The sequence below is a fragment of the Rhea americana genome, unplaced genomic scaffold, assembly GCF_003343005.1.
Source record: "Rhea americana isolate MKP2758 unplaced genomic scaffold, rheAme1 scaffold_222, whole genome shotgun sequence".
Lineage (NCBI taxonomy): Eukaryota > Metazoa > Chordata > Aves > Rheiformes > Rheidae > Rhea > Rhea americana.
The window spans coordinates 803,984-825,106 of record NW_028186337.1 but is presented as its reverse complement, the minus strand read 5'-3'; the positions used below and the strand labels follow the sequence as shown (position 1 = coordinate 825,106).

At 61.5% G+C, this 21,123-nt stretch overlaps 2 protein-coding genes across 2 annotated transcripts in view; one reads left to right on the top strand and one right to left on the bottom strand.

Moving 5' to 3' along the window:
* CDH23 (cadherin related 23) overlaps nt 1-21,123 on the top strand; it is a 203,670-nt gene that overhangs the window by 170,778 nt on the left and 11,769 nt on the right. The window contains exons 26-39 of the mRNA XM_085305569.1: nt 6-92; nt 516-743; nt 10,307-10,528; nt 10,610-10,729; nt 12,501-12,681; nt 14,425-14,558; nt 15,157-15,366; nt 15,675-15,782; nt 16,729-16,831; nt 17,544-17,669; nt 17,779-17,982; nt 18,632-19,090; nt 20,085-20,201; nt 20,828-21,052. Of these exons, the coding sequence (XP_085161695.1) occupies nt 6-92; nt 516-743; nt 10,307-10,528; nt 10,610-10,729; nt 12,501-12,681; nt 14,425-14,558; nt 15,157-15,366; nt 15,675-15,782; nt 16,729-16,831; nt 17,544-17,669; nt 17,779-17,982; nt 18,632-19,090; nt 20,085-20,201; nt 20,828-21,052 (2,524 nt within the window). The remainder of the gene's footprint in view (nt 1-5; nt 93-515; nt 744-10,306; nt 10,529-10,609; nt 10,730-12,500; nt 12,682-14,424; nt 14,559-15,156; nt 15,367-15,674; nt 15,783-16,728; nt 16,832-17,543; nt 17,670-17,778; nt 17,983-18,631; nt 19,091-20,084; nt 20,202-20,827; nt 21,053-21,123) is intronic.
* VSIR (V-set immunoregulatory receptor) lies at nt 3,877-10,243 on the bottom strand. Its single transcript, XM_085305582.1, has 10 exons — nt 10,190-10,243; nt 9,898-10,024; nt 9,292-9,385; nt 8,820-9,250; nt 6,499-6,939; nt 6,261-6,308; nt 5,900-6,007; nt 5,595-5,622; nt 5,091-5,293; nt 3,877-4,764 (listed from the first exon to the last, which is right to left on the bottom strand). The coding sequence occupies exons 1-10, from the start codon at nt 10,241-10,243 to the stop codon at nt 4,727-4,729; spliced, it is 1,572 nt and encodes a 523-aa protein (XP_085161708.1). The 3' UTR covers nt 3,877-4,726.

Here is a 21,123-nt window from a genome sequence, read left to right as displayed (position 1 = left end):
CGGAGCACGCCCTGCGCGTCAGCGTCCTCGACGTCAACGACAACCCGCCCGTCGTCGCCAGCCCCGCCGGCTACAACGTCAGCGTCAGCGAGGTGAGCGGCGGGCTCGGCCCCCCGGGCCCAAGCGCGCCCCTTCCAGCAAAGCAGGCTCGCTGCAAAGCACGGTCCTGGTTAGCTGCTCAGGGGAAGGGGCAGCTGTGAAGCACATCGCTTTGGGAGCCCAAAGCGCCCCCAGGCCTGCAAAGCGCTGTTCCCAACGAGAAGTCTGCTGTTAACTGCATTGCGTCCGGGTATTTTGTGTCGCGGCGTGTTAGAATATATCGCGAGGTGCATCCGTTTCGCTCCGCTATATCGCCCGGACGGCGAGCTTGCTTAGCAGCGGGGCCTCCTCAAGCTGATTAACGGAGCCAGGACCTGCGCTGTAACCCCAGAGTTTTACCATGAGAGAGCTTTTACACGTACACTTTCGTGGGTGTCTCCTTCCGAGCATCCCTCTCGCTACTGCTTCCTCTCCAGAACGTCGGCGGAGGCACCGCGGTGGCCCAGGTGCACGCCACCGACCGGGACATTGGCCTCAACAGCGTCCTCTCCTACTACATCACCCAAGGCAATGAGGACCTGACCTTCCGCATGGACCGCGTCACGGGGGAGATCTCCACCCGCCCCTCGCCRCCGGACCGCGAGCGCCAGAGCTCCTACCACTTGGTGGTCACCGTGGAGGACGAGGGCAACCCGTCCCTGTCCGTAAGTAGCCAGAAGAGACTCATGCTTTTCCAGGGGAAGGGAGCTGGGAAGCRCTTCTCTGCATGTGTTTGCCACTGAGGCATCAAACGTGGAATGGGGATGAGGTTGACCTGGAAACTGGGAGCTTATCTGATGACCAATGCTTGGCTGGTGGCCTGACGCTGACACGTTGTTCGCGCCACCRTGCACCATGCTCAGCTGCACATCCCTGCTGTGTTTGTACTTGGTATTCCCATGCAACGCTGTGCTCCTTGTGCCAAGGAGTGAGGGGCCACTTCAGATCCGCCTCGGTGAGTCACCTTAGGTCTCGGGCCTGCAATGAAAGCGAGGTCTTCCTCTTGTGCCAGCCCAGGCCTTGGCTTTTGGAGGAGGAGGTGGGGGAGAACGCAGGCTGTGACTCAGATTCTCGGTTTGCCAAGTGCACGTCTGACTCAGAGCTTCCCAAGGGCTCCTTGGAGGCCTTGTCCTGGAGGAGCCGGGCAGGACCCTCTCCTGCAGCCAGAGCTGTTGCTTTGGGACATTTGGGGAAGTCCTGCTGTCCTGCGGCCAAGCGCTGGCTTCCCTTTGCACCTTCCCAGCCCTCCCGTGTGCCGGGCTCTCGAAACGCGACCCCGCGAGAGCTGCTGGCACGCAGCAGCGCTGTCTTTGCTCGGCTCCCAGCCTGCTTCTCACCTCGCTCTGTCTGCCCTGAAGTGGCTTCAGCAGCAGCCTCGAACTGTGAGCCCCTGCGTGGGTCGGCGTGTCCGCTGGCGCGTGGATCACTACGCGGCTGCGCCGACAAAGCCGGGTTACGTCCCAGGCACTCAGCGTTTTCCAGGAGGGAACAAACTATGTGCATTTCTCCTTGTGCTGGCAAGAGCTTTTGTTGCCTCTCTCTGGCTGGTCCCTCCAAAGCGAGGCAACGAGCGGGGCCTTCTCGAAGGTGGCTCCCTGAGGCGCAGGCGCAGCGCGTGCTGCTCTGCCCTCCTTCCCCTGCCCCGCCTCGGCCTGCTATCTCGCCCCATCTCTCTGGTCCCCCGGCAGGGCTCTCCGCGCAAGGCCTTGCTCTACATTTTGAGGAAACGTGTTGCAAGCGGGAGGTGCAGAACGTGGGCTCGCAACTCTGCCTTCRGACTTTGCGCTCTCAAACTTCTCCGCCCTCGTGCCCGGCTGTTCGTCGCCGTCCTTTTCCCGTGCCCCGCAGTTGCATTACGTCTGACTCAGTCTCTTCCCCCAAAGCGAGAGGCGGCAGCTTTCCATGGACGTGTCCCCAGTGCCCCGGCTCCCTGGGAGCGCTGCTTGGTGGGAGGATGTCGCTCCGCGCTGCTCCGGCGAGGAATGCTGTGCACGGAGCCAGCAAGCCGTGTTGCCATGGGAATGTCCTATTCCTGCCCGTTGCTGGAAAGGACGAGCGACAGAGCTTATCATTTCGTGCCACACGAGCGGGGTCCCGGCAGCCTCGCACGTAGTGCAGCTTGGACTGGGGTTTTTGAGGTACGGCCCSTGCTCGTGAGGCAGAAGAGGCCTTTACTGAACCTCTGTGAGATCCTGAGAAACAGAGGTGTTGTGTGTGCCCCGAGCAGCGATCTCCTGGGGGAGGCAGAGCTGATACGGACCGCGAGCTGCGTCCCTTTCGCTTTCCACTCCACTGATTTCCACCCTCCGGTCACTGCTGTCCCCCCGCAAACAGCCCGCGAGTATTAACAGAGCACCGCAGGGCTGGGCGCAGCGGATCCRGGCGGCAGCAAGGGAATTTCAGCTTTGCGGCCGAGCAAGCAGGTTTGTCGGGCCGTGTCCTTCCAGCTCGGGACGCGCGGTCCCTGCGCGTCGCCACAGCCCCGGTGACGGTCGAAGGCTGCCACGCTGGGGGTGCAGCAGAGCACCCAGGCGCAGAGGGTGTCGACAGAGCCGGGCCCTTTCCGGAGCTCGAGGACGTTCTAGCTTCGGCGGCAGCGTGTCCCGAGCGTCACGCGGTGGCGACGGGCAACGTCCTCCGCGGTGGCCTCGGAAACCGCGTCTGTCAAGAGTTTGTCACCTGCTGGAAACTTGGATAGGTCTGGACGAGTGCAACGGGCCAAATGCAGAAAAGGGGGTTAGTTGGTTGGTTGTAGCTCGCAGTTCCCTCCAAGCGTATCGAGATTTGTGCATGTGGGAGAGGCAGAAGAAACTGAGCCGGGAGCGGGCTAGGAAGCCCGGGGTGAGCCGTAATACCTGGGCGAGTAAGAGCAGGCGGAGAGTGGCCCCTTCTCAGAAAAACGAGCAGTCGGGGGCCACAGGCAGCTGCAAAAGGGGAAAATACTGGTGACAAATGGGAGCCGTTCACCCCAAAAAGCTCCGGGGGAGAGAAAACCTCCGGGAGCTGGAGAACGGCGACCGGGAGGCCTTGCTGCTCAGCCCAGGGCACGCCGCGGGGCGGCCCCGGGGGGTCGTTTCGCTCAGCGAGGGCTCTGCGGGGCGTTTGGGAGCAGGACCGAGCCTCGGCGGGCGGGGGCCGCGGCGCGGCGGGTGCCCAGGCGCCGGTTCCCTTCCGGGCCGCCCGCTCCGAACCACAAGTTCGGACGAGGCGCCGCCGCCCCTTCGCCGCCTCCCGCGAGTGCCGCGCCGGCCGGCCTCGCCTCCCTCCGGGATTTTTTCCAGGTCACCGCGTCCRTACGCGCCGCTTTGCCTTGGCTTCCCGGGGCGGTTCGCTCGCGCCCGTGTCCCGAGTGCCAGGAAAGGGGCCGGAGAGTGGAGGGGGGCCGAGGGAGAAGAGGGGGGAGCGCCGGCTCAGGTGGGGCCTTACGTAACGGGAGCCGCAGGGCTGCAAACAGGAAAAGCAAAAAAAAAAAAAAAAAGCAAAAGCAAGGCGTGAGCGAGCGTAGGGGAGAAACACAACAGCAACAAAAAATTAGAAGAGGAAACAGCAGAGCGGAAGCCGCCTCTTCCCCGCGCGGGCACGCGTCTGCGGAGCCCTGCCGAGCGGGTCCTCCCCGCGGGAAGGCGTCAGGCCCCCCTGGAGCGGGGTGCTCGCGAGGCGGCAGAGGCTCGCTCGCTCCCGCGGGACCGTTTCTCCTTGGTGCGGGCGTTTCCCTCCTCGGAGGTGCGGGCTCCCCCCCAGAGCACTTCGGAGCGTCTGTACACGTTAAAAAAAAAAAAAATCACAAGCATCTTTTTTTTTCTTTTTTAACCGACTGTGATAATTAAGCAAAGAGCCACGTAAATTCTGCCGGAAACGAAACGCCTGATCTCCAGCTGCGCGGCGGGAACGAGCCTCCTCCCCGGCCGTGCGCTGCCGGGGCCAGCTGGACGCGCGGCAGCCTCCAAAGTCCTTGGCAGCCTCCAGCCCCTGGTGGGGGAGGAGGAATCCTGCAGAGGGAGGGCACGTCTCCCCTTCCTGTTTTGCCAAAAAAAAAAAGAAAAAAGAAAGAAAAAAAGAGAAAAGAAAAGAAGAAGTTAGCAAAGTGCTGGCCGGTTTTGTCTCGCAGGCAGACGTGGACAGAAAGCACGTCACCATACGGAAAAGGCTCGCACGGCCGCCGGCGTAGGAGCAGGTTAACGTTGCCCGGGTTGAACTTGTGATAATAAGTTAAATCCTCGGAAGGGTTTGCCGGTGCGGAGAGTCGAGGAGCGCCGGCGAGGGACGTCTCCGGCAGGACCGGCGGCAGCTCGCAGCCGCGGCTGAGCCCCCGGACCTCCCGAGCTGGGCCCGTCTGCCCCTTCTCGGCAGCCTCCGCGGCGGTGCTGGGGGCCAGCGGCTGCTTGCTGCTATTCGGCCCCGGGGATTTAGGCACGGGTGGGAAGCGCCGCCCGCCTCGCCGAGGGCGCAGTCCGTAAGAAAAAAACCAAAACAAAACAAAAAAAAAGGCGAGGCGCCGACGTCCGCGCGCGCTCGCGCACGCCCCGCTCCGCCAAAACGGCGGGGAAGGCGGAAACCCACGGGAGAGAGGGTCGCGTCGTCGGCCGGGGCAGGGCCCGGAGYGGGCGGCGGGCAGGGGTCCCGCGCGGCGGCGAGCCCCCCGGCGTCCCTAGGCCGTCAGCGCGTTCGGGGAGTCGGGAACGGGATCTGGAAGAGGGCAGAGGGCGCGGGTTAAGCGCCGGGAAAACGGCGGGCGGGCTCGGGGACGCCTTGCAACCCGCCAGCCGCCCTCCCGCGTCGTCGCCGTCCCCCCAGCCCGGCCCCGCGTCCCCTGGGCTTTTCTGGCTGCGGCGAGGGGGACCTTGAGCCCTTCCCGCCTCCAAAGTCCYGGAGCGGGATGGGAACCTCATGCAAGGTTTCCGGGGAGTATTTAGCAGGGGGTTGCTCCCATTCCCCCCCACTTTCCAGCTGACCCCCCCCCTTTGGGGTTTTGGGGGGGGTTTCGCCTCTTTCCTCCCGCCCCTCGCTCTCACCCAGCGTGGGGAAGAAGCATTCGCCGGGGCCCGGCGGYGACAGCGGGGTGCTGGGCTCGGAGAGCAGGTGCCGGCCGGACTCGGATGCCTGCCGGGCGGGTGCGTAGGCGAGCGGCGCCCGGGGCCACGTCTCGGCGCCGCCGCCGCCGCCGCTGCTGCCGGGCACGGCCTCGAAGACGGGGTTTTCGATGCCCTGCGCGCTGCTGAGGGAGAGAACAAGCGGGGCGGGGAGGTGGGGGGCAGCGTGAGGCTGGGCCGCTCCGTCCCACTCCTTTCCCCGCTCGGATYGCGGCTTTTTTTCTTAGTTTCTTCCTTTTTTAAGGTCGGAGGGACCCGCCGCCGGCTGAGGTTACCGCTCGTTTGCATTTTCACTGCGGGAGCCTCTTTAGGGCGGCGGGTTCGGCCGCGAGCGAGGACGAGCCCCGGCGGCGGAGGGGCGAAGACCCCTCGCGGGACGCGGGGMGGGGGGAGCACGGCGCCGCGGGGAGCCGCGACTTTCCTCACCTCTCCATCCGGACGAGCTCGTGAGCGCCTGCGAAGGGAGCGAGAAGGCCGCGTCAGGGCGCCGGGCGGCCCCAGCGGCGGCCCAGGGGTTAAATCCGGGCGGCCCTTTGCTCCTTTTCCCTGCGTGGGTTGGTTTGTTTCTGTTTTCCTAATTTCCCAAGCAACTAGTTCCCCTTTTTTTATATATATATATATATATATACACACTCTCTTAAAGGCAGTTTGGATGAGATGAATGGAAACTGCTAATTAATGGGGGAAAAAAAGGAGGGGGTGGCCCGGCGGCCATCCCGCGGGATACGTACGCCTGTTGCTGACCGCCTGCCTCTGCTTGTAGATGAGGAGCAGGATGAGGGGCAGGCAGAGGATGCCCACGATGCAGGCCCCYGTCGCCAGCGCGGCGGCCGTGATATCTGCCGGGGAAGGAGAAGGYGGAGCTGGAGCCCGGGCTTGGCGGCGGCGGGCTCCGCTCCTCTTCCTCGCCCGGCGCCCAGGCGAAGGGCAGAGCTGGAAGGGAGGAGCGGGGCGCCGGGCCAGGCGCTGCGCCCGGCAGCTCCCCGGCTCTGTTTTGGGGCGGCTCCCCTGGGAAACCCGGCGYCTCCGCTCCGGGCCGGGCAGCGGAGCCGCAGTGCCCGGGGAGGCTGCGGCACGGGTGCCCGGCCCTACCTTTGCCCGCGGCGGCGTGAAAGGTGCAGTTCTGCGGCACTCCTCGGCCTGCGGAGACCGAGAGAAGAGCTCAGGGGACGCGCCGGGACGCCAGCGGGTCCCAGCAGCGGGCGGTTCGCCGTGGGGATGCTCGGCCGTGGCTCCCGCCGGCGGGGCGAGAGCGGGCAGGGCCGCGGGCGCCGCTCTGCAGCCCCGACGCCGGGCGAGGGGCTGCCGGGCGCGCGGGAGCCCCGCTCACCCTGCCGGATGCGCAGCTCCACCACGCCGTGGGCCACCCGCCGCGTGTGCAGCTTGCTGTGCTCSCGGTGCGCCTCGGCCGCGTAGCAGCAGTAATTCCCGCTGTCGCCCGGCGTCAGGTTCGTCACGACGATGTGGAAGGCGCCGTGGCGGTCGAGGAGGAGCTCCACGCCGTGCGGGTGCGGCGGGGCGCCGGTGCCGTTGGCCGGCGGCCCGCGGCGCCGGCCCGGCTCGTGCCGCAGCTCCCTGTCGGTGGCGTTGCGGACGTGCCTCTTGTCGGAGCAGCTCTGGTCGCCGTCGCCGCTGAAGTACCAGGTCTTGTAGAGCAGGTCGTGGCGGTCGGCGAGGGGCCCGCTGACGCGGCACGTCAGCGTGACGTTCTGCCCCTCCGGGCAGACGCAGAGCCCGTAGGGCGCCGTCACCAGGAACGCCGCCGCCCCGCCTGCGCGGAGAGAGCGCCGTGGCAAAGCGGGCAGGCACGCGGCGTAAATGAGACCAAAAAACAAAAAACAAACAAAAAAAAATAGCACGCCGGGGAGGAGCGGCCCCCACCCCGCGTGGGGTTTCGGAAAGCTGTTTGCAGCTGTTCGCTGCTGCGTGAGGGCGGCCGGGCCGGCGGCGAGGGAAGGGCAGCGCCCGGCGCGCCCCTCGGCCCCRTCCTTCGGCCCCGCGCTTGCGGCGGGCCGTAGCGCCTCGGCCCCTCCTCACATCAGCAAAAGCGGGAAGCCCTGCGCCGGCTTTCCGACCGCGCTGGGGGAAGGAGGCTCCCGGGCTTGGCTCGCTGCAGGGCAGGTGGTATTATTAGGGCAAGACGGTCTCTTATTTTGGTAACATCCTGTTGTTCCATCAGCTGCACCGCAGCTTTGCTTTGAGGTTTCTCACTTGCTCTATCTAGTAGGTGGCAACCAAAGGCGGGGAGCGGCGGAGCAGCCCGCCGGCCGAGCCRGGCCCCACACCCGCGCCTGCGCCGCGCTGCCCCGCAGCGTCCTTGGCACCGCTTGCGGAGGTGCCACCACCGCCGCCTCCCCGGCCCGGTTGCTTCTCCGTCCTCGTTTGCGGCGAGCTGAGCACAAAAGGCGCCGGGGATGTGTGTACAGATCCGGGCTGCGAGGGGAAGTGTCCCATTGACGGGGGTCCCCGGGGAGCCCGGGGAAGGGAAGCCAGGGCTCTATTGGAGGAAACCGCCCTTCCAGCACCTTGCGAGCGTGCGGACCCTGCCGGGCTTCGCGTTGCGCCCGCCCGCCGGCGACGGGCACGGGGATCCCCGGGGCTCCGGCGCCTGCTTGGGAGCGCCCGGGCGCAGAGGCCGAGGTGTCGGCCGCAGCGCCCGCTCCGGTCCGAGCCCCGGCAGCGCAGGGGAGGGCGGCGGGTCCCGGCGAGGCCGGTGGGCGCGTGTGGGGCTGCCGCCGCCCCCCCCGGGCGCACCGGCCGCCAGGGACGCCGCGGCCGAGCGCGCGCGAGACGACCACGCATTTTCTCCTGCTCTGAAGCGCACCGGGGCGGGTGGGTGGGGGCGAAGCGGGGCTTTTCGGCAGGGGAAGCCCCGCAGGTGGCAGCGCTGGCACCGGCGGGGGGGCTAAGCCCGATAYGGTGCGCGTGCTGTCCCCGCATGGGGGGGGACCGTGCTCCTCTCCGGCCTCGTTCCCTACCCCGGCGCCCGCGGACAAGCGGCGCGTGCGGTCGGCGCTGAGCCTCTTCCAGCAGCCGGCCCCCGAGCCGCTGTCGGAGAAGCCCTGCTTGCCCGGCGCAGGTCCGCGCGTGGAGCCGCAGCCCGGCCGGCCTCCAGCTCGCTCGGGGAAGGGAGCAGAGCATCCCCCGAAAGCAACCCGCAGTGCGGGGCACAAGCCCCCGCGCCCGGCACCCCGGGGCCCGTGAAAGGCTCCTTGCAGCRCGGGGCCGGGGCCGGGGGAGACGTCAGCTGGGAACACGGTAGCTTTTCTCTCCCAGCCACAGCTCGGGATGCCGAGCAGCCGGCAAGGGGGTGGCAAGGCGGGGGGGGGGGTCGCTTTCCTGCCGTGCAAATGAGATCAAAGCTGAGGGAGATGGGGGAAAAAACGAGTTGCAGGAGAAGAGGGTTTTCAAGCGCAGCAGCTCCCCACGGCCCCTTTGCTCCGAGCACGTCGGGTAAAGTGCTTGGTCCCATCCCCCCCCCTCTGAAGCCCAAGCATCGCGGGGCAGGCAAGAAAGCACATACCCCCCCCGCCAGGCACCCCAAACTCCTCGTGCGGGCGCCGCGGGGCGAAGGCAGCGCCCGAGTGACGGCGAACGGCTTTTCCGCCCCGCCRCCGCCGGCAGGAGAGCAAACGAAAAGCTCACACTTACCATGGGCAGTGAGCAGGCAGAGCRCGGCRAGGAGCCGCGGGGCCGGGCGCCCGCCGCGCCGGCCGGGCCTGGGGGGCACCTCCATCCGCCGCGCTCGCCCTCGCCGGCCGGTTCGCCTCGGCCGAGCCTCCCGCTGGCACTGAGCGGCCGCCGCCAGCCCGGCGCGCACAGGAAATTTCATTGAGATGCCGCGGAGCCGCCGAGAGACCTGCGAGCACCCCCAGGAGGTGAGCGGGAGGAAGGAGCCGGGGGCCGCCCCRGCCCCGGCCSCGGCCGCGCACATCTGGAGCAGCTGGCTCGTCTGGAGCGGGGCCCGCGGGCCGGCCGGCCGGCCCCCGGCCCCCGGGTCCCCGCCGCGGGACGAGGCTCCGCGCGGTGCTCCAGCGTTTCTGCCACGCTCCCGGCCGCCGCTCAGGCTCTGGGCTTCAGGTCTGCAGCCCCRGAAAAGCCAAGAAAACATCTGGCTCCGAACTCGCGTAGTTCTGCGAGGCGGCCGCTTCTCTCCCGGGGTTTCCGTCCGAGTTCGGCGGGCTCGGGAGGAGAGCTGGGAGCTCGGAGCCGGGCGGCTGCAGCGGAGGGCCCAGGGAGGCTCGCGTTCCCTGGAGAGTGGAGCCCCGCGTCACGTGAAGGCTTGCAAACCACATGAAACTGCTGCTAACCTGCTCTGAAATTTTGAGCATGTAGCGGTACAGAAAAGTAGCTGATTAGTAGTGTGTGGTGTGCGTTTTTTTTTACTGCGAGCACCTCTGCGAAGCTCCCGTGAAAAATGTCACCCCTGTCAGGCAGGAAGAGACTTCTGACTGGGGCAGGTTTAAGCGTGACRGCCAGGGGGATCTTTCGCTCTTCTGCAGCTGGCGTCGAAGCCGAGCGATACCCCGTCTCGCTCCGCTGGGATGCGTGGGAAGGGCAGAGACCTCGGCCATCCTGCTGCGTCCCGCCTCCAAGAACATGCCTAGACACGGTCATTTAAAGCTGGAAAAGGAGGGATAGAGGCTTGCCCTGCAAAGTGGCAAAGTGTGGTTTAGCAGCTGGATCGTGCGACCCAGGAGGAGGTGGCCCAGTTGCCCAGGGCGCTCACTTTTAGCCTTCCTCTGAGCCGCCGTGGCAGTATCTCTGCTCATTTTCCATCCTCCCACGTTGCCGCCCTCAGTAATGGTGGCCAGAGCATCTCTGAGGTTAAGGGACGGGCTTGCAAAGGTCCCTTCCTAAAGGAGTAAGACACAGCGATGCGGTTAAATCACTGGGTTTTGGTGTGCCGTGGCGGTCTCGCTGGTATGGCCCACCACAGGGCGAAGAGGAGAGCAGTCCCGGAGGTGTGGTTTGCTCGGGAACATCGGTCAGATTTCGTTTCTCCAGGCCGGTCTCCGTACCGGAGCGTTGGGAACATGCCCAGCRCCACGGCTCGCTGCAGTTCGCAGCRGCATTTCGCGTGTCCCGCTTGCGTCCCCTGGCGCGTTCTCCACGCGCGGCGTCTCCGTGTCCCGCAGGCRACGACCACGGTGCGCGTCACGATCCTGGACGAGAACGACAACGCTCCCGCCTTCCAGCAGCCGCTGTACGAGGTCACGCTGGACGAGGGCCCCGACACGCTCAACGCCACCCTCGTCACCGTCTGGGCCCGCGACCAGGACGAGGGGCCCAATGGCACCGTCGCCTACGCCATCACCGAAGGCAACATCCTAGGCACCTTCCACATCGACAGCGCCACGGTCAGTAAGGATGCCGGCCCCGGTCCTGCTCGGCCCACCACGCGTCCTCCTTACCCCCTCCGTGCTGCCCTCCCGTTTCAGGGGCAGATCCGCACCGTGAAGGAGCTGGACTACGAGATCAGCCACGGGCGATACACCTTGATCGTCACGGCCACAGACCAGTGCCCCCTCCTCTCACGGCGGCTGACGTCCACCACCACGGTAGGGAGCTGCCGGCCGCGTCTGGCTAGAGGGGTTGCGACACAGTGACATCTCTGGGGTCTTGGGGTCCCCCCTCTGGAGTACAGTTTCACATCTTTTTCCCAGGAGTCACCAGCTGCTTTTCCCAGCTAAAGCCAGGTTGACAAATTGCTGCAGCCCTGCTCCATCACCTGGGACAGGGTTGCAAAACCCAGAAGCACCRCTTAGCATTGACTGGCTGCTATGCAAAAATCTGTGTTTACTGCAGTTTACCTAATTAACCTACTGGTTAGTTAGCCCAGTTACTTGGTGCTGCAGACAGAATAASGTCCCTGAATTTCATTTAAGTTGCCTTGCATCTTCTCCTTCTCCTCTCAGTTCTTCTTGCGTGAAGGGATGGTAAATAATACAGCATTTCTATAGCATTCATTTCTGTCTAATCCTTTTTTGCTCTTTGTCTGCTTTTCAGGTGTCTTTTTTGTCCATCCTCCATCCAAGCATATACAGAGGTTATTTAAAACCTCCGGGCGTTCTTTACTTTCTCTGCAGCACTTCCATCTCCGCTGCACTGTAGTGACCTGAACTAAAGTGCTCTGTTCAAAGTGTGGGGAGCAGTATGGTAGCAGCTCCAAAGCCAATGTTTTATGGGATTTGAATGCACTAATTATTTTGGGACCTAAATCAAAAATCAGTGAGTCATACAACAGATGTTGCCCGTGTCAAGGATGATTTCAGAGTTTGCAGGTGGAAGGGACCCGTTGTATCTTTTCCTCTGGCTTCTTATCATGGACCACTATGTTTCACTCAGATATGGAGCCAAGCACTTTCTAGTCCTCCAAAAGAAGATAAGTTCTTGTGTGCAGAGAAAAAGAGATATCAGTATGAGAGATTTCAGCAGATAAAATCTATCCCTGTGAGCCTCACAGCCCTGTGCCCCATGCTGCTTGGGTAGATGAGAAGTCCTCAAATGTGTAAATCTGGTACYGCTACAGATTCCTTGCTCACACAGGCAACCTACAGTGGAAACCCCAAAACCTGGGGKTTTACTGGCTTCATGGAAAGGGGCAACTGCTATCTGCTGCAGGCAAAGGCAGGGCTTTCTTCTCCTTTGGCCATGAGGAAGAAAATGAACATAGAAAGTAACAAGCACTAAAGGTAGGAGAAGGGATAAAAAAAAAAACCCTCTCTACACAGGCCATGGAGTTTCTGCCAAGGCACTATGAAAACATAACTTTTAGGAGAAGACTTAGTAATTATTTAAGATTCCAAGTGATCCATCACTCTGATAAGGCCTGCCAGGATTTGTTTTCTCTGCTGCTATGAAACAGAGCAGAAACTCAGATATGCTTTTCTTTAAAGATTGGATTAAGCAATRCCAGATGTCCACCTGATGGGTTTTGCTATGCTTTTAGTCAGGCRGTTGAAAAATTCCTAATTTTCAGTATCTTTCCCATAACCATCTGTACCACTTCTGTGGCCAGGTAGAAGAGAGAGGTGCTAAGTGGAGGAGAAAGAGTCTGTCAGTGCTCCATAAGCTCAACCTATTATTAGCTGCCAGAGAGTCTCCTCCTCAGGCAGGGACATTCCATCATACACGATGAGGTCTAGTGAGGGGTTAACTCATCTCTTTATCCTAAAAGTGAAAGTTGATCTAATAAAAGATCTCTCTCCCTGCCGTCTCTGCCTCCCTGCTGTCCTTGTCTTTCCGTGCTCATGGCCTAAGATCAGCTGGCTGGTCTCTGCTTCGAGTCCTCTCCGTTCATCGTTCCCTACTCTCTGGCCTTGTCTGCAGGTGTTGGTAAACCTCAATGACATCAATGACAACCAGCCCACCTTTCCGCGGCCCTACGAGGGACCCTTCGACATCACGGAAGGGCAACCAGGCCCACGCGTGTGGACCTTCCTGGCCCACGATGGAGACTCGGGGCCCAACGGGCAAGTGGAGTACAGCATCATCGCTGGGGACCCTCTTGGTGAGCGGAGATGCACCATTGGTGGCTGAGTCTCCCCAGGGATGCCCAGCTCCCAGCACGTGCACAGATGCATGCATGCCCTCACATCTTTCTTGTCCATGCAGCGATTTGGGGAGCAAAATAGTCACCAGATAATCCAGGCCCTGCTGTCTGCTATTGCTGTTGCTTGCTTTGAGGATCAAGGTGGTTGCAGCCATCTTTTCTTGGCCATATGAACCACTGCCCTGCCCACGTAGAGCTCCGAATACAGCTCTAGCCCTGCGGTGCTGCTCTTTGGACACCCTGGCCCCGTCGTTCTCAAAGTAGGTTAGCTTGGCTTGGCAGACACAGGACCGGGTTGTTGTGATGCTGCCCCAGCCTCTGCTTGAGGGTGTAGAGATGCCCGTAAATACTTCACATGTGCCTGCACGGTTTCATCTCCTCAAACCCCCATGCCCCACGCAGCTGGGCGCAGTGACGCACACCCACACACCGTCTCCGCTCCCCTGGCAAGACCTGCGAGCCGGCAGCGCGCCGCCCTCCCGCAGAGCAGAGCAGGCGTGGGTTTCCTTCCAGTGTTTCACACCGGAGCCTGGGTCACATCTCCATTCGCATCTCTCTGCCCTTAAAGAGACCTGCGTCCCTGCCCAGGCTCTGCAGAAGACCTACTCACCTTTTTTTTTTAAAAAAACCCAAGCACAGACTTGTCATTGGGCAGGAAAGGGGGTGGGTGGAAAAGYCTGCAATAGCTTAGGAGTGCTGGCGGAAGCATTTCAGAAAAGCCATCCTCCGAACTGATTGCTTCTGCAAATTCAGGGTTTCGACACCAGGAAATCCTGTTTTGGGCAACAGGAAACTTTAACCTGTTAGYGGCCGGTGAGAGGGGTCTAGGGCTTGCACAAGTTAAACCACAAGTACAGAAGAGACGCCCGTAGGGATGGGATGGAGGAATCTGTTTAAAAATAAAGACAAAAAAATAAAAAAAAAAAAAGTAGAAAGAGAAAGTGAGAAATACAAACAGACGGCTCCGTCACCTCACTGCCCCAAGGATTTGCAGGGCTTGGCTCCCCCAGGAGACAGCCTGACAGGCTCGGTTTCACTGGTCTCCTCCAGAAATCACTGCCCCTCAGTTCCCGGGACAGATTAATCCCCATGCAGGCACTGCAGGCAGATGTTTCGCTCGGCCCACAGCCTTGGTGCCCCGGAGCAGATGGCAAAGCAGCCCTGGGTGTCCCCAGGGTGCTGTGGCTGCTGGGACGTTGCGTGCAGCTGTCCTTCAGCAGACGGGTGGCCACCACAGCCATGGTGACTTCAGCCAAGGGTTTCTGGAAGGCGAAGCCCCGTCCCGTCTACCAGCTGACCTRAGTTGCAGAGCGTTTCCCGAACAACCTGGACACAGTCCCTCGGCTGTGTGCAACGCAACCTGGCAATTCCCAGGGCCCAGGAGGTGCTGGCAAGGCTGGTGTCAGCCATGCATGAGAAAGGCAGGAACCAAGGTGTCCGGACACCTCCTCTTTGGCCATTCTCCGGGTTGGACCAACCAACCCTACTCCCACTAGTTCCTGTGGGAAAATCAGCCCTTGGGATAGACCCTGGGTGTAATAAGAGGCTTTGGGGGCTGTTGTCYGTGAGGCCACCAAGCTCAGCCCTGCGGTGGCTGGTGCCTCTCGCTCTGAAAGGCGGTGTCCCCCGGGGAGAGGGAGGGCAGGCRCCCCGCGGCGCGGCGCGGYGCCCCGCATCGACGCCCTCTCTCCGCTCCGACAGGGGAGTTTGTGATCTCGCCTGTGGAAGGGGAGCTGCGCGTGCGGAAGGACGCCGAGCTGGACCGCGAAAATATCCCCTTCTACAACCTCACCATCGCCGCCCGCGACAGGGGGGTGCCCCCGCTCAGCTCCACGGTCAGTCCCGTGCGGAGCCCAAGGGGCAGCAGGCCACCACCATCGAGGGGAGGCCACCGCCCCCCTCCTCAACCTCCTCCCTTGCCTGTGGGTCTCCTCTGCCTTGAGTCTCCTCCCTTCTTCCTCCTTCCCCTCCACTCCTCATGCAGGAGCAGGCGGGAGAGAAGAGCAGAGCAAAGCAGGGCTTTTCAGCCCTCATTAAAATGGGGGAGAAACAGTGTCATCCATGTCCATACTGGTGTAAAACATGCCAGGGCAGTGAGCATAYGCAGGCAGCAGCACCAGGGAGGTCCTAGCCCAGAGAGCCTGGCAGAAGGTGACGACCTACACCRTGAAGCAAGAGAGTGATGGCAGATTAGCTTGCCCACTGGACAGTCCAATTTTTTTTACCATTTCATGTATATCAGCATTGGGCTTTCCTCTTGTTGTRGGGGAAAAGGCTGGCAGGAAGCGGGGAGCTGCATGGCAGAGGAGCAGGTCCATGGGGCTCGTGGGACCCGGYTCATGGGAAAAAGCCCAGCTCTTGCACAGGAAAAGAGTGAAAGGGATGGAAACACACGTTGCCTGTCAGGTCCCAGATTGCTTCTCTCCCTGCCAGATCCTGGTGGGCGTGCGTGTGCTGGATATYAACGATAACGACCCTGTGCTCCTCAACCTCCCGATGAACCTCACCCTCAGTGAGAACGCCCCTGTCTCCAGCTTCGTCACCCGCATCCTAGCCCAGGATGCGGACAAGGGGCCAAATGCTCTCCTGACCTTCGACATCACCTCCGGCAACTCAGAGAAAGCTTTTTACATCAACAGCAGCGTACGTCAGCTGGSGCTCGGGGCTCTCTGCACACCATAGCCTGGGGAAGCTGGGAGGCGGAGGGTGGTCTCTGCATGCAGGCACAGCACCCGTCTTCACCCACAGGCACCCACTCACACGTGCACCAGTTTTGCATGCTTCCTCGCATACGTGGMGTTTGCAAATGCTGGCCTGGTGCAGCTTTGCCTAACCTGGGTGGAAATGGGGGGGCAGGACAGTGGGAAAAGGAGGAAGGCACAGCACCAGTAGGACAGGAGCAAGTGTACTTCACTTCCATTTAATGCCTCTCCTCCCTTTTCTCTTGACAGACTGGCATCATCTATGTAAATCGTCCCTTGGACAGGGAGCGGGTGGCTGAGTACAGGCTCACCATCACAGTGAAGGACAACCCCGAGAACATACGCAATGCCAGGCGGGTAATTACGGACGTGCTGGAACTTCCCAGTGGAGTAGGAGTCTGGCGGCAGGGCGGGGGGGAGAAGAGGTTCCTGCCACAGATGCTGTATTTACACACAGCATTTCTAATAGCAGCCTCGTGTCCTGAAAGCATCCGTGGGTSACAAGGAAAGGGCTGCAAACCCAACCACCAGGACCCAATCCAGAGAACCGCACCACTAGACTTTAGGGCAAATTCAACATTTCTTGCTGTACCTTGTGGCTGTGCTCTGGCTCAGGCCCGGGGCTCTGTGGATGCGCTGCTAACTGGCACAGGGTCATTAGGGGGGTATAGTTGGACCACCTTCTAGCTGCGAGACCAAGACTGCTCTCCTGGATCCAAGCAGGGAGCAACAGGCAGGCAGAAAGGTGCCCATGCCATGGGTCTCAGGCAGCTCCCATGTCTCCATGTGTTCCCAGACTAGGTTCTTCTGCACAGGGCAAAACTCCCTGGGAACTGGCAGATAGCATTTATGTCCTGCAGCTCCCTACAGAGAAAATTCATGAGCGGGATCTCTAACTGATCCACTGTCAGCTCATTTCTACCACTCTGCGTGGTGTTGGTAACACACTCAGACCTGGAGGCAGGACTCCAGGAGACAGTAATAGCCATGGCATCATGGAAGGTAGGCTGGAGCTGATCCCAGAGAGCTGTATGACTACATTGATATTGATAGCATCCTCTGGCCCTGCCAAAAATCTCCCCCACATCACCCTTTGGGATGTGAGCTGGGAAAGGAAGCTCAGCCATTGGTTTAGGAGCCATACAAGTCATCCAAGGTCCTCTTGGGAGCAGAGCCTTGCAGTTGCACAGGGCTCCAGGTATGAGCAGGGCTGAGCTTGATGTAGTGGCGGTGGGGCATGAGCTGAGGAAAAGATGTTGCAGTCATCGCCCTCTTGTCCTTGTTTTCCTTCACACACCTTCAGGATTTTGACCTGCTGGTCATTTCAATAGCGGACGAGAATGATAACCACCCCCTCTTCACTCAGAGCTCCTACCAGGCCGAGGTGATGGAGAACTCACTCCCAGGTAGGTCTCTCCTCATTTCCTTATGTGGCTGTGGCCTCCTAGAGACTCTCTTTGGGGCCAGACGAGGGGAGGTGTCTCCCAGGCTGTGCTGGAGGAGCCGCCATCGGCTGAGCTCTGACGGTGCCACCAAGCAGTGAAATGCTGCAGGTCAGTGGGAAGGGGTGCTGCCTAGGAGGGGGTCCTGCTGACTGCCAGGAGCCAAGAGCTAGCAATATTCCTCTTTTTTTTCCCCTCCTGCCACTTAAATTGCTCCCTGCTCTATAACCTCAAATATCTTCATATCCAGCCTCAGAGGCTGGTAACTACTCACAGGCAAAGACCCTGGGCAGTTTGAAAAGATGAGGTTGGATCCCAGACACGCAGAGGTTTCTCAGCAAGGTCTCCATGCACAYGTGCACATGTATGGGGGGATCCAGGAGCAAACCCCACTGCCCACAAAGCCTCTGTATRCTGCAGCACTGGGGACAGTTTATCTGACAGATGTGTCTGTTTGTTTTTAGCCGGACGCTACGCYTCTTCCACCTGGGCCTCACGAGTCACTCTGCCAAGGCTGCAGCAGCCACCCTACACTGCCTCGCACCCACGAGGCCTCGCTCTGTTTGCTTTCTCCATCCATCCATTGCTGTCCCTCATGCGTCACYGGGGAGAGAGGGGGCCATGGGGGGCTCCATGGGGGTGGCAGCTCCTTGCTAACCCTTGTCATCCCATTCAGGGACTCCCATCATGGTGCTCAACGGGCCCATCCTGGCTCTGGATGGTGACCAGGGAAGCAACGCCGTGGTGACGTACCAGCTCCTGGGGGCATCCCCAGACCTCTTCGTCATCGACAACAGGACAGGTGACATGGCTTTGTGAGCCTCCCACCCTGGCCTGGAGCTGCAGGGAGCCGTGCCAATGTCATGGTGCGTGTGGTAGGGTCTGTCACCCGGCTTCTCAATCTCCYCTAGGTGCCGTTTCAGTCAAGCCTGGCAGGGTGATAGACCATGAAGCCTTCCCGAACCCTCACCTGGAGTTTACACTGGTGGCTAGTGATGTGGGAGGGCTGAACAGCACGGCAAACCTCCGGGTGACCATCCTGGACGAAAATGACAACCGCCCTGTCTTCCACCCAGCGTCTGTGACAGCACGGCTGCGGGAGAACAGCCCCCCAGGTCAGGACAGGTCCAGCCGCATGGGACAGCTAGGTCCCAGCATGGGCACTGGGCAGCCCTACATGCACCGGGGCAAGGAATATCCTTCAGATCAGTCCTTCAGACCTGTCCAGAACATGGTTGCAGAGGAAATCTGGGAATTAGGGCTGCTCATGCTGCCCTGGGCTTGACAGTACCTGGGAAACCCCAGGTAAAGGCAGGGCAGTTAAGTACTTCGTTTGTCGCTAGACTAGGCTCTCTGGAAGATCCCAGGGGAGCCCTGTCCATCGCTGTGGACCATTCAATGTACATCCCTTGAAACATGCCACCGCAGCCTGGCAGCAGTACCCAGCACATCCCAACGCAGCTCAACATGCAAAGCCCAAGCGTCTGCGTGGCTCCAGGCATGYGCCTGAGCAAAGGCCTCACCGTGGGGCAGGAATTACCCCTTTTCTGCCCAAGCRAGAGTGCCCAATATTGAGCACATGAGTAAAGCCCGCAGCTACCGGGCGCTCTCCAAGCCTGCTTGCCCTGTTTGCAGTGCAAACGTGTTCAGGGCCAGGCAGAGCTGGGCTTTGCCAAAAGAAATCCCCGATTGCCTAGCCAGTGCCCTGGGACTCTGGCTGGCTCCAGCCGCCCTCCCTTCAGAGGGCTGTGTCCCCTCTCCCAGGCTTTTCCGTCCTCCGGTTGACGGCAACGGACGCCGACAGCGGCCTCAACAAGCAGCTGGATTACCGTATCGAGGGCGGGGGCCAGGACAGGTTCGTGATCGACTCCGCCTCGGGAGTGATCCGCGTGGCCAACATCACCATCGACCGGGAGGAGCGGGACGCCTACCGGCTGACGGTGGTGGCCGTGGACCAAGGCACGCCGGCGCTCTCAGGCACGGCCACCGTCAGCCTCCTCATCGACGACGTGAACGACTGCCGGCCCGAGTTCATCAACCCCATCCAGACAGTCAGCGTGCCCGAGTCGGCCGCCCCCGGCACCGTGGTGGCCGAGGTGACTGCCATCGACAGAGACCTCAGCCCTCGCCTGGAGTACTACCTCCTGGAGATCGTGGCCCGCGACGACACGGACGCACCGGTGCCGGACCAGCAAGGAGCGTTTGCGGTGGATTTTAAGACAGGTAGGAGGGCAGGAGGGGTGGTGCGGGCGGCGCGGCTTCCTCTCCTCTCTTCTGCTCCTCTTCCTCTCTGCCTCGAGGTAGGTGTCCAAGACACGTGGAGGGGAGGTGACGCTCCCCTCCTGCCTCCGCGCTCTTCTCCCGGCCGGTGCCTGTCTCTCAYGCCGCCTTGTTCTCTCTCTCTCCTGCGCTCTGGCCGTGCCGCTGGCTGACTGACTTAACTAACCCTTTTCTTTTCTTTCCGGCTCTCGGCCCGCCAGGTTTGTCTCTGTGTCCGTGCCAGTCCTGCCCGTGTCTCTTGTCCGCGCCATCCGTGGTCTCCCCCCATCTCACTCATGCCCATCCCATCGCCTCCGCTGCCGGCCGCCCTCCGGGCACCCGCCGGGCGTGCGGTGGCTCTGCAGCCTTCGCAGACCGACCGCGGGCCCCCCCGGCGCACCTCGCCGGGGGCGGCCTGCCGGGGTAAGTGGTGCGGGGCGGTCTCTGCCACGGGCAGAGGAGGCCGAGGCGGTTCCCTGCGTCCCGAGCTGCTCTGCGGGGCCGAGGGAGCGCCTGCTCCAGAGCCCGCGTGTTTTGGAAACGTAGAGCTGATTTGGGAAAGAAAATTGTCCCTTGTCTGCACGGACAAGACTCTTCAAAGAAAGAGGGCAACAAGCTGACCTGATGTGGATGGAGATCACCAGAATTTTTCTCTGGAAAGCACCAGAGATTGCTCCCAACCCCAGTATCCCTCTGCCACCGCACAGCCCAGCCTCTGCCCTGGCTGAGGCAGCATGAGACCCAGTGTGCTGGGCAAAGAGGAGCAGGCAGGAAGGCAGCAGATAGGAGGCAAAGAAATTCCTTCCCCCCCTTAGCTGCCAGTTGCTTTTCTTGTTTAGTTTTCAGGGAGATGCAGGAGAGCAAGCGCAGTAACCGGTTGACACAGACCTGTCTGCCTTGGCTCCCTGGCAGGATGCACAGGTACAACTTGTAACCCGAATCTTTTTGGGATTCCCAGGAGCTGTGAAGATCAAAACACCCCTTAACCGGGAGCTAGTGGCCACCTACGAGGTCACCATCTCYGTGCATGACAACGCCAGCGAGGTCCTTGACCGCTCGGTCAGCGTGCCCAATGGTAAGTGTGGTCTCGCACTTCAGAGCAGCCCAGCGAGAGAAGGACTGGGGCTGGCGGGCGCCTGGGGTACACGCAGCCTTTCCCAGGCAGAGGCAGAGCTCCAAATCATTCAGCCAGCTCCCGGCCAGTTCTGCTTCTCCTCATCGGGTCTCCTTTACTGGCTGGCCCAGATATGCCAGGAATGGCTGCACAAGGGGTGGCGAGGCCTGTGTGCCCGTCACCGCAGCACACAATACACCGGTGCCTGGTAAATCCCTGCCTGCGACCTGGCCCGTTCCTGCTCTCAGGAGGCAGTGTGCATGAGACGGGGTGTTTGGGGGTGGTAGTGCAGCGTGCCCRGGCACGTAGCGTGAGCACAGGGTTTGTCGGGCGCCAGGGGAGAGCCAGTGTGCGCGCTAAGGCACACACAGGACAGGGGTATGTCTGGAGTCACTGAGACTGTCACATAGCCAGCTCAGGGYCCAGGGGCTTTGCTAAATATTGTAATTTTTCCTGGTGAACCAGCTCGGTTCTGTCAGCTTTCCCGGAGTTTCATGCTTCTGTCTTTGCTTCTCCCTTCCTTCCCTCCCTTCTCCTACTTATTTGTCCTCTTCCTCTTCTCCTCCCCCGGTGTCCACCTTGCACAGCCAAGCTGACCATCAACGTGTTAGATGTCAATGACAACACACCCCGCTTCCGCCCCTTTGGGGCCACCTATTTCACTGAGAGGATCCTGGAGGGAGCCACACAGGGCACAACGCTGATCTCCATCTCAGCGGTGGACCCAGACAAAGGAGCCAATGGACAGATCACCTACGAGCTGCTGAACCTCTCCCCRGAAGGCTACGCCTGTCTTGAAGACCAGTCAGCAGGTTGGTGGACAGGGAGAGGTGTAAGTCCCCTAAGTCCTGTCAGAAAGACAGGGGAAAGGGGAGAGTTTGAC